The 12643-nt window shown below is 41.2% G+C and overlaps 1 protein-coding gene across 1 annotated transcript in view; it reads right to left on the bottom strand.

The window, feature by feature from the left end:
* LOC120542043 (myozenin-3) overlaps positions 1 to 12643 on the bottom strand; it is a 40637-nt gene that overhangs the window by 12122 nt on the left and 15872 nt on the right. The window contains exon 5 of the mRNA XM_039774142.1: positions 8877 to 9048. Within this exon, the coding sequence (XP_039630076.1) occupies positions 8877 to 9048 (172 nt within the window). The remainder of the gene's footprint in view (positions 1 to 8876; positions 9049 to 12643) is intronic.

The following is a 12643-nucleotide window of genomic DNA, read 5'->3' as shown; positions in this document are numbered from 1 at the left end:
CTCATTATTAGCAATAAGATGCAAATGAAAAAGGAGCCAGAAGTTCTCCATCTCACTTGTTTCCATTTACTGTGTATCTGTTTGGATTCGTCATGAACTATTTGTCTTAATAAAAAAAAAATGTGACAAACTGAAAATGATCCGTTTTAGGCTTCAAATCATTTGGATGATATCTTTGGAAAGGAATAAAAACTATGATATAAGAACCTAACATTGCAGAGAAACAAGCCATAAAATGAAATAAGCTCTGAGATTGGCAAGGATTGGTGTCTAATTAAGCAAGTGGGTTGGAATGAAAACCTGCGGCCCTCCATCACCGACATTGCCCACCCCTGTTCTGAAGCCCCACAAAGTTTACAATTAGAAAGTCTAACTTATCAGTTGTGAAGACCAATGAAAATACCAAAAATCAAAGTGAGAAAGAAAACAAAGCCTGAAGTCGTAATCAGAAGATCAATAAATAAAACGTATTTGCCCATAAAGGTTCGTCACCCACAACTCAGATGATCAGCAAAGTTTGGGTTGCCCTTTATACCCTCTAAGTCGTGGGTCATGGGTTGTGACTTCTGCTTGTCTTGAACAGCAGCGTGGTTAGCAACACTACACACACTAAACTCAAAATATCGGCACCCAGAGAAAACAAAATGGCATCGTGGAGCAACGCTAACATATTTTAATGTTATTAAGTAAAAGTTTTTACAACAAAATGCTATTAAAATAAGATTCAGCAACCTTCCAGACCTGATCCTCCTCTTTGTTGGCTAAGATTTCTAGAGCTGTAACTGCACCCTGACTTTGATGCCAACAACGTTTTCTTTTTTTTCCTGAGTGCAAGCAAGCAACAGAAAGAGAGGCGGGTATGTTTATAGAATAAATACCCATAACACTGAATGTGGAGGCCTGTTTAATCCAGTAGCCATTTTAATTTGGTAGGTTTTAAAAATAAAACACATTAATCTATTGAAAAGCTCTGGTGTGAAAAAGATTTTTCAGTTGGTCATTTTAGGCGCATTTCATTGATTAATACATCATTGTGTGACCTGCGCCCTTGTAAGGGTGAATAACAGACCACCCTACTTTGTAGTTACCCTACTCTTATTCGTACACAGCAGTCAGTGAAGACAATGCAGAGGTGTAAGTCTCATAGCAGAAAAGACAATTAGTAAAACGCACTAAAAGCCTACAGTTCCTGATTCACCATTCCCTATGTAGCAATAGCACACACCACTGAGTGCCAAAATCAGTTGGCAGGCAATGTGCCCCTGGGAAGCCCCAACTCAGCTGGCACATCACGACAAGAATGCTGCAGAGGCAACTGAGGCCAAAATGGTGAAAGTGGAGTATTCGGTGCAAGGTAGCAGGAATGATTTTGATATGAATGTTTTTTTTGACCCTGCACTTTGGCCAGAATTAATAACCAACATAATCAGAATGAAAACATAAAACCTAGCAAATCAAATATTTTACGCTAGCTGTGCTACCCATCTGAGACGTTTAATACTCTATATAATGAACACAGACCTCAATGTTAACGTTTACAGTGCACCATGTAGTGCAAATGTCTCTGTTATATGCCATTTGGCATGAGATTCGTAAAAGCAGTGTTATTGTATGTGAAGCGCCATCTTTTGGAATGACAGAGACATAGCAACAAGATGGACACAGTAAAGACACTTATCCTTATATTAAGGTAAATTCCTGAATACCGATACACGCTGTCTCACCCCGACTAATTATTTTCTCACTGTGGACACTGGGCCTAGTCCATACTTAATCGATTCCGGGACTTTTTTTGCAAGTTATTTGTGACTGAAAAGAGGTCAACTGAGGGTTTTGGGTTGTATGATAAGCCCATATTTAGCCTTACAAGTATTAAGTTCAGTATCTATACTAATAAAAGGCAAAACCCTCACTGACTGACTCATCGCTAATTCTCCAACTTCCCGTGTAGGCAGAAGGCTGAAATTTGGCAGGCTCATTCCTTACAAGTTACTTACAAAAGTTAAGCAGGTTTCATTTCGAAATTCTACGTGTAATGGTCATAACTGAATCCTACTTACATACATATATACATCCATAGCCTGCAGCTCGGTTGCCGTGTGAGGCGGCGTTGCGTCCCCCATCCCCACACCTCCCACATTGTTGGCTGCCAGCCTATATAAGGCCGTCCGTCGCTCCGGTCTCTTCATTCCCTTCCTTGCTTCGTCACGGGAATCACGTCTCTCCCTGTTGATAACTGCAGCCTTTTTATTTAATCCACGGCTTCTCCGCTGTTTTATTGTTCATTTATTACGATTATAGTTATTGTGTAGGTATTTTAGACTTACTTTACATTGCTCAGGTACCCATTTCCTTTACCGTTCCAACCGTAACCCCATTAACATGTCTATCGAGGTGACCACCATCGATCAAAGAACTGTCACTTACCGAGTGGTTTCCATGCCCGGAGATGGCACCTGCCTTTTCCATTCTCTTTGTTACATATTGCACGGCCATATCAGGCTCACTCTTGATATCCGGAGGAACATTGTGTCTTATGTATTGAATGACTGGGACAGGTTCAAGGTGTGGACTGATGACAGTACAGGAGATAATTAGACTACACAGGAGCACTAGAAGAGTGAAATGCTTAAGCCCTTCACCTGTGGTTCTGCATGTGAGTTGATGGCTGCCACTGAATTGTTCGGTTGTCGTTTTCAAGTGTACCGAAATGGCCAAATATTTTACACCTTTCGACAACCGCCAATGCCTCTTAAACATCTTAGACTCACAGGTGACGATTTCAGTAGTGGACACTTTGATGTTTATGAATGTTTAAACTCTCAAAAGCTGGATGTGAAGTTATTGATGAAGGTGGTTGTATGCTTACAACGCTTGACAGATGCCGAATGTCACTTCAACACAAGTCCTGCAAATACTGTCGTAATTGAAACAAACCATGAAACTCAAACCGATTATGACAGCAGCAATCCAAGCTGTGAGAAAACAGTAAAAAGGAGGCGTGTCAGACGTCGTGGTACATTTTCTGATGCAGCAAGATGGAAACAACTTCGCCGCCAAATACTCGCAGAAAAATCCACAAGTTAATAGACACGCTGTCATTAAATACTCACAGGCAGATCCACAACTTAATACCGGGAATGCCTGTTAAACATCTTAAATTCACGAGTACCACTATGGGTAGTAAACACTTCAATGAATGAAACTCGTTATCTTTACAACGGTTGACAAACACGCAACGTAACTTGAACACAACACATCCTCCAGATACGAACCTGATTGAAAGAAATAATGATAATCAAATCCTTGATGACAGTAACACTCATAACAGTCACAAAACAATTACATTGACGATCATGTTACGTTATTTTCAAGATGTTTCCTTTTCTTTTTCATAACTTCTTTAACACACTACTTGTCCGCTGCGAAGCGCGGGTATTTTGCTAGTATTATCATATATAAATTTCCGCATTACTCTGTTCATGTACTGACACATTGGCTTGTAGTGCCGAGCTCGGATTTTTTTGTTTCCTTGCACCCAGGCCCATGTAGAGTCATGTGAAAAAGTAAGTACACCCCACTGAAATTGTTGACTTTTTAAGCATATCTGAACAGGCAAACAGAAGATCTTTATGCAACAGATAAAGATGGTAGAATTGAACGAAAACAAAAGGAAAATGTGCATTTTCAATCACTTATTCAAAAACAATATCATTAGCTGTAATGGCGTACTAAAGTAAATCCAACCTTGGCCTCCCTCTTTGGTAGAAATTACTTCATTTTACATAACTACCCACCAGTCTCTGACCATTTTTGACCTCTCCGTGTCCAATTCCTTCAGTTGCAAGATGTTGGCGTGTTTTCTTGAACGCACGGCCAATTTCAAAGCCCCCTACATTTCAATGGGATTCAAGTGCCAAATTTCCCCCTGGGGACAAATAAAGTTCTATCTAATGTATCCCGTAGGTCTTTGATTAGGCCAGTCCAACACCCTCTGTTTCTCTTCTTTGTTGGGACCATTCCTTGCTAGTGAGCTTCAGATCATTATTGTGTTGAAAGCTCCATTTCCAGTTTAACTTCAGCTCTTGGACAGATGACCTCACATTCTCCTGAAGCACACTTTGATATGATGCTGAATTTCTAGTTAACTCAATGGCTGCAAGATGCACAGGCCATGAGGCTGCAAAGCAACAATGAAGCCATAACATTCCCACCATGGTGCTTTGCAGGCATAAAACATGTCTACTGTTACTGTGGCCAAACAACTCCATCCATCTTTGATTCATCTGTCCAGAGCTCATTGTTCCAGAAGGCCCGTTCTTTGCTTAGATGTTCAATGGCAAACGACAGGCTTGCTCTAATGCTCTTCATGGATAGCAAATGCTTTTTCCTGGCACACCTCACATGCAGATCAAATTTGTGCAATCTCTTTCGACTGAAATACATGCATTGTAAAACCAGAGTTGCCTGCAGATTCTACGGTGGAACTGTGGGGTCATTGGAGAATTCCATCCATCCATCCATTATCCAACCCTCTATAGCCTAACTACAGGGTCACGGGGGTCTGCTGGAGCCAATCCCAGCCAACACAGGGCACAAGGCAGGAAACAAACCCTGGGCAGGGCGCCAGCCCTCCACAGGGCACAAACACACCAAACACACACTAGGGTCAATTTAGAATCGCCAGTCTACTTAACCTGCATGTCTTTGGACTAATTCCTTTAGGCCTTGTTCACACGGGCGTTAAAATCGAGCGTTTTTTTTGCGTTCGCAGCGTCCGGTGAGCGCGGATCAAGCGCCGAGTGTTTTCTACAGGTAGGAGTCAATGAGAGTGTTCACACGGGCTTTGGTGACGTGCGTTTGTCGGCGCTGCGCGTTAATACGGCATCAAAAAAACGTTGCATGCAGCTTTTTCTTGGCGTTCAAAACCCAACGAACTCAAGGAAACCGCTTCTAGTTCGTTTTCTGCGCGTTTATTTTACGCTTCGGAGGAGCGGGGGGGAGGTGGTTTGGGGTAATGGGCATTTCAGTGCATAACACCGGTGTAAGCGCACACTCGACTACTGTTTCCTTACCTCAAAGTGACAAGTAGTCTCTCGTCGGGGCTAACACCAAGTCGCATATTGGTTGATCGGCGTGCAATGTGGCATTGCACCAGCTGCAGCAGACAATCAAAAGTGGAAACCGACATCCGACAGTAATTAAAAAACTTGCGTGGAAATTTTCGCATTTCCTCATAAAGCACAAAAAAACTTCCTTTAACCCGACGTTATGCAGTCAGAGAATGAACCCAGTAGCGAGGCCGATTTTTTCTCTCCCTACGTCGCCATATTACGAGTATTTTTTAAAACAAGAAGATTAATATCTAACATAGCAAAATGGTCCATATTGAAAGGAAGCACCTCAAATTAAAAGACAAGGGCTTTCATATCCAGTTCCCGACACTGCCTCCACAGGTTAACACACAAACTACAATTTGGGCTGCAGGCTGGCGTTAGACAGAGACAAACGAACGCCGGTGTAGAAGTCAATCGATCGCCACCACAAAATGCAACATAAACGTCTAGGACGTTCAGAGCAAGTTCGTTTATCCAAAAACTTAACGCCCGTGTGAACAAGGCCTTAGTATCAAACGGTGAGCTCTTGGGCAGAATTTGCAGTCCTAAACACATTAGCCCTCATGTGAAATCAACACCACTTGCAGATGATATTCCTTTCAGTGAAATGACTGGTTTCAGATTATTTGGTGGTCTTTTTAAAGCCCTTGCCAGACTCATGGACATCTTTAGTCTTCTTTCTGAAGGCCTTAAAGAGCTCTTTTAACCTCGGCATGACGACATCACACATGTTAATAGCAAACACAATACCAGACCCTCTACAGTTTACATAAGACAGGGTCTACATGCATACTCCATAAGGGGGTCCTAATCATTATCACCTAATTTGGAACACCTGATTCTAATATGGTGGATCTGAAGGGCTGATAAATGGAGAGGTGGACTTACTTTTTCACATGGACTGCATGGAATGCACAGACTGCTTAAATGACCCAGAACATTAAAAAAAATGAAATACTAAGCTATAAAAAACATATAACAATATTAAATTATAACGTATTAATTACTTGGCGTTTAGCAGAAGGAAAGAATTATAGTAGAGCTACATTGGTCTTTCACACATAAATCTAAGTGTGCTGTGCTCGTCTAGATGGGAAGAAGTTCCATGTCGTGTGGCTTTTGTTTGCAGAGTGTGTATCCGAGTACAACCTGATTCATCTACTTCAGGGGTGTCGAACCCAAGGCCTGGAGGGCCGCAGTGGCTGCAGGTTTTCATTCTGACCTTTTTCCTAATCAGTTTTCACTGCTAATTAACTCTTTTTCCCTTCATTTTAATAGCCATGTTTTGAAGGAGTTAGTTCTGTCGGTTGATTCTTTTCTTCATTAAATGACAGCCAAACAGAAAAGAGATGTGAAACGAGCTGACAGATGACCAGCTAAACTGGAATTTCAAACTCCAACCAGTCTCTTAATGAGAAACTAATTCTTGTTGTTAAGTAAGCCCATTATTTAATTTTATGGTCTGTTGCTGCTCTCATTCTGCCACAGCAGACATTTCCAAAACTGTCAAACCGTCAAAATGTTTTGGTGACCTGAGAGATCAGCCTTTAGTTTCAGATATTGTGTGATGGGCACAGGTGAGCTGCTCATGTGGTGGCTTGTTTTGTGTCTCATTATTGTTTGGCTGCTAATTAAGGAAAAAGAGACAACTGAAGGGTCTCAGTCAAGGTAATTAAAATGTAAGGCAAAAGAAGTTAATTAGCAGCAAAAACTGGTCACTAATGAAGAAGATGGTTAGAATGAAAACCTGCAGCCACTGCGGCCCTCCAGGACCGGAGTTCGACACCTGTGATCTACTTAATATTTGCACATCCTAACAGAGAGAATTCTCCATAGTTGGTTTATTGTATAATCTATAGTAACACAGTAAGATTTCTGTATTTCTTGATTATTTTTATATTTTCTCCCTACTTCTAGAAATCCCATAATTTTGAGGTATTATAAGGATAGTCATCAGTGTTGTGATGTGAAATTCTGCATACCAGTTGATAAATATTTTACATGTCTTTATTTGTAACTTAGACAAATGTAATATTAGTGTTACATTATAGATCAGCGTTTCTCAACCTTTAAGTATTTGCGACCTGAGTTTTAATAACAGTTTTAATTGCGCCCCCCCTAACATTTCTTTGAAATGTAGATGCATATTTTATTATACCTACTTAACTTTTATCGACATTTATCTAACTCTATATTTATTGTTCTAGTATCAGAATGTAGTTTAAGTTAATTTGTTTTGGTTTTCATATTTTTGATTCTTGTTTTCTTTTTTTCACATCTTCGCGCCCCCCATTTTGTTAGTTCGCGCCCCCCTAGGGGGGCCCACCCCACAGGTTGAGAACCACTGTTATAGATAATAACAGCAATGGTTTGATGGTTTAAGAACCTTTTCCCCCCTTTTAGGACAGAGTCTCTTTGTAATTTTACGACGGGGTTGGGTGAAATGCCTCAGACAAGTTTGGCTAATATTTCTCTATTAAAGTCTCCCAGTCAACCCCCACGGGAAAGCCAGGCTGCCTAACTGCCAAGCTTCACCTTAACACTTGGTTTGGAGGGCAGGAGTGAGGGTATTCTCTGCCCCATTGGTCTGAAGTACGGCTGTTTGGAATTGGCTTGTATCAGAAGTCTTTAAGTACCACAACACCCTATTGGCTGTAGGGGTTGGACAGAAAAATCTATAAATTTGCTTGCTCTACCTCCTCTCACTCTCTGTCTCTCATCAACTGATAAAGGAGCATCTCTCTGTCACACCATAAACTGAAAAGGACAACACAATGAAGAGCACAGCTCGGCAGCCATATTGAGACAGGCATGCGGCCCGTTCTGAAGAAAGCTGACCACAAATGAGGACTTAACTAGAGACATTTTAAATAACAAACTGTGTGCCGCCCGAAACTACACATCAGCATTTATCAGGTTGTATGGTTTCCAATATTCAAATGTAATTTGTTTATTGTTATTATTTATGAATATTATCAATAATACATTATTTAAAGTGTAACTTAACTCCTGCTGGTCTTTTACCACACCTAATTGCCTGAGGTTATAGATGTAGAAGGGAAGTTGAGGAGAAGTTATATGGTACAAAACCTTATAAACAGTAGTAAGTCTGTGAGATTTGAAGCATTCTGACAAAGTCTGCATATTAATAATACAAAAGAGGAAAGTAGAGTAATAGTGAACTCTACCAAGGCAAAACAGGGCCTGATATGTAGAGTATGCCATTTTCGCCATTGCAGTTGAAGGATTTTCAGGATCGCATGATGTTATCTCTCATCTGTCCGTCTGCAACAAAGGTGTGCCGGGCAGTGTTCCAAGGCTTTATACTCTTTCTTCACTTGCAGGCCCTCACTTAGGTGGATCATGCAATTCCAAACAAGGCATAATAGGATACAGTTTCATGCTGACTTTGACACACTGAAATAGTATACATCAGTCCTCAGTCTGACTGCCCGTTTCCCAGTTGTCCCTAACTGTCTTGTCTTCTGATGCTTGCCTAGCAGTTCTATATGGTGAACCACTGTGCTAAATCTGGCTGTGTGTCAACTGTGCATGTGAATAGAAAAAGGCAGATTTATAAGATATATTTGCACAGAGTACAGTGACATATTAAACTTATGTGTATTACACTATAACAAAGATTTTGAAAATGCAAAACTACAAATATGATCACATATATGAATCATAATAAGTCAAGCAGCATTCCCCCCACCCACTTCTCATCCTGGTTCCTGGACAAACTGGTCACTTAACACATACCTATTGAAGCACCTAAACTGAAGTGTGCCAGGTGTCTGAGGCGGTTCGGGCAGTTGGACAGTGACGCTTGAAACTATTTCTTCACTCTTTCTCCATGGTGACCGATAGGATTTGGGGATGACAGTGATGTTGAACTTCTCATGTGGGATTTCCTTTAGAGGTCCTGAGTAACCTGAGGAAATAAGACACAGAAAGAATGAAACGTTCCAGTGGCTTGCAAAGTCAACTAATGAGTACAGTAGATTTATAAAGTATTCAGACCCCTTCACTTTCTGCATGCTTTATTTTAATATAATTATATTGCCCATCAATCTATTCTTAATGAAACAAGGTTTGCAAATTTTCTAAAAATCTAAAACTGAACTCTTTCATTCAGAGAAGTATTCCATCCATCCATCATCCAACCCGCTATATCCTAACTACAGGGTCACGGGGGTCTGCTGGAGCCAATCCCAGCCAACACAGGGCACAAGGCAGGAAACAAACCCCGGGCAGGGCGCCAGCCCACCACAGTCATAGAAGTATTCAGACCCTTAATTCAGTACTGTGCAGAAGCTCCTTTGGCAGCAATTACAGTACTGAGTCTTCTTTGGTAAGTCATTACAACCTTTGCACATCTGGATTTGGAGATTTTATCCTGTTCTTCCTGGCAGAACCTCTTAAGCTCTGTTAGCATCTGCAAACTGACATTTTCAGGTCCCTCCACTGATGTTGTATGGGGTTTAAGTCTGGGATTTGCAACTCAGGGACAGTCAGAAACTTGTCCTGAAGCCACCCCAGTACTGCATTGACTATATGCTTCGGTTCATCGTCAAGGTTCACCATCACAAAAGTCCGAGGTGGAGCCAGTTTTGTTCAAGGACTTCTCTTTATTTGGCTGCATTCATCCTCCTTACAATTTTTAACTACTCTCCCTGTTCAAGCCACTGAGAAGCACCCCCATAGTACAATGCTGCCACCAACATGCTTCACTGCAAAGATGGCATTAGGCAGGTGATAAGTAGTGTCTGGTCTAGGCCATTCATAGTCCTTGGATTTTTGCCCAAACTGTTAAATTTTTGTCTCAGCACACCAGAGAATCTTTCCCCTCATGGTCTCAGAGTCCTTTAAATGCCATCACTCGAATTTTACTCAAGAGTGAGGTCCGTCTAGCCAATCTACCATAAATGCCTAACTGAGGGAGTGTTGCTGAGATGGTTCACCTTTCTCAGCAGAGGACTTCTGAGGTTCTACTAGTGTGACCATTGGGTTCTTGGTCAGAACCCTGAGCCCTTCTCACCTTACTACTCAGCTTTCCTGGATAGTCAACTCTAGGAAGAGTTCTGGTGGTTCCACACTTCTTCTCTTTCATAATTATTAAGGCCACTACACTCCTGGACACACTCAAAGCCTAAGAAATGTTTTTATGCCCTTGCACCATTCTATGCCTCTCCACAATTTCATCACGGATGTGTACAGAGAGTTGGACTTCATGTCTTAGACTTTGTCCTGATTTGCAGTGTGAATTGTTGGATCTTTTATACACAGGCAGACGTGTGCCTTTCAAAACAATCTCCAATCAAGTTCTGGACACATATCAAGGAAAATTAAAACAAACAGGTGGGACTTGACCACAATTTAGAGTGTCAGAGTAATGGGTCTGAATACAGTACATTTATGAATGAGAAATTTCAGCTTTTGATTTTTAATAGAACTAGGAAACCTTTCTGAAATCATGTTTTCACTTTGTCATTTATGGGTGTTTTGATATCAAAAAATGACTAATGTATCCCTTTAAAATTGAATCTAAAACACAATAAAGTGGGCAGAAAAGTGAAGGGGTCTGAATACTTTATGAATTCACTATATCTGCTGGAATGTGAGATCTGTTTGATTTTACAGGCATTGTGCTCTTCAACAATTACCTCTCTGTTCCAAAAGCCCTGGTTTCAAAGCAACTTCATGTTATTTTCTATGTTTGTGTGGGTTGTTTCCCCATATCTCAAAGATATATGTGTTTGTCGATTCTAAATTAGATAGATGTGATGGCAAGTGCGACGGGGAGTGGTTCCAAAAATGGATTAGCACCCTATTTAAGGTTTGGGCCTGGCTTGTGCTCAGTGCTGCCAGAATAGGCACCGGCCTCCTGAGACCCTGAACTGGATTAGGCTGGTTGCAGAATATTGTCTTAGGGTCTGTATGTTATTCCAGCACAGGCCTATGTGGTGCCTGAGTCTATTTTGAGTCATCAGACAGGAATAAACATTAGAAGGAGCACCAGGTTATTGTAGTGTACACATATGTTCACTCATACCAAATTAAACTGCAACTTCATGTCCTTGGGAGTTTGAAGGATCGTGGGATATAAGAAGAAAACCCTTAAGGACACAAAATTTGAATAAAATTAGAAACAAAATTACAGTATATTTCACAAAACAACTTGTTTCTTGCCAGCTAAATACATTTTTGTTGTTTATGCAGCTGACTGTAACTTCCTGAATTATTTTCTTCTTATTGTCTTTATGTAAGGGTGGCATGGTGGCGCAGTGGTAGCGCTGCTGCCTCACAGTTAGGAGACCTGGGTTCGCTTCCCGGGTCCGCCCTGAGTGTAGTCTGCATGTTCTCCCCGTGTCTGCTTGGGTCCAAAAGACATGCAGGTTAGGCGCATTGGCGATCCTACATTGTGTATGTGCCCTGTGGTGGGCTGGCATCCTACCCAAGGTTTGTTCCTACCTTGAGCCCTGTGCTGGCTGAGATTGGCTCCAGCAGACCCCCCCCGTGACCCTGTGTTAGGTTATAGCGGGTTGGACAATGACTGACTGACTGACTGACTAACTAATTTGGGCCCAATATCGAAAATAATCAAAATATATGAAAAACATTTACAAGAAAATACAAAGAGCGCTAATAGTTCATCCTGATTATGCCCAACTAGGATTTGAACTCATATACCTAGGGGTCTGAAGCAGCAGTGATAGCCACTTGGCTTTCAAATAAACCTTAAGGTAAATTAAATTCTTCTAATTATCTCACATTGAAGGTGTATAAATGTATCCTGCAGCTTCTATTTTTGATTCTGAGGCTTAGACTTAGGGTTAGGGTTAGGGTCAAGTTCAAGCTTACTGTTATGTGTAAACAGTACAATGAAATTCTTACTTGCATGTCTCTACTGACAGTAACAACACCAAGAAACACACATAAACTGATACACATCCAAAAAAAAGCATGCATAGCTTGCAATATATTGTATACCAGTAATGGTGTACTGCACGATAACGTGCAGTGAATCCACTTGACTTGAGCATTCCTAGTTGTCATCCTCTTTCTCTGTACATTTATCATTTGTTTGCTCAGAGGTTGATGCGCTTGCTTCCTAAGCGGCTCTTTTTTTCTCCACCCTAGCGACCCGCTGCTTCTCTTTTTCCGTCGGCATCTTTTCGCGTTAAAACTGATTAAGTCAGTGTTTGTGTTGCAATTACTTAATACGTTTTTCTCAATTTGGTACTGCCAATGAATGATTTAAGATATGAAGAGGTAGGGGAAGTGACGGCGAAGGTGGTGGGGATGAGAACGGCGCCCGTATGCATGTGCCGCATAGTCGCCCTGCTGCGTGATGCAGAGAGATGACTCTACAATAAAATAAAATTAAAATTAAAAGAGTAATAAAAATCATCACCCTGAAAGTGAACAGTAGAGATCACGTAGTATATGTGTGCCAAATACCAGGTCAATAGTTCAAACGGTTTGCGAGCTACAGGTGATTTAAAATCCTGGACAGACAAACGGAC

This window comes from Polypterus senegalus, chromosome 13 (genome assembly GCF_016835505.1).
Source record: "Polypterus senegalus isolate Bchr_013 chromosome 13, ASM1683550v1, whole genome shotgun sequence".
In the NCBI taxonomy this organism is placed as follows: Eukaryota; Metazoa; Chordata; class Cladistia; order Polypteriformes; family Polypteridae; genus Polypterus; species Polypterus senegalus.
This window is presented reverse-complemented; position numbering and strand designations above follow the sequence as displayed.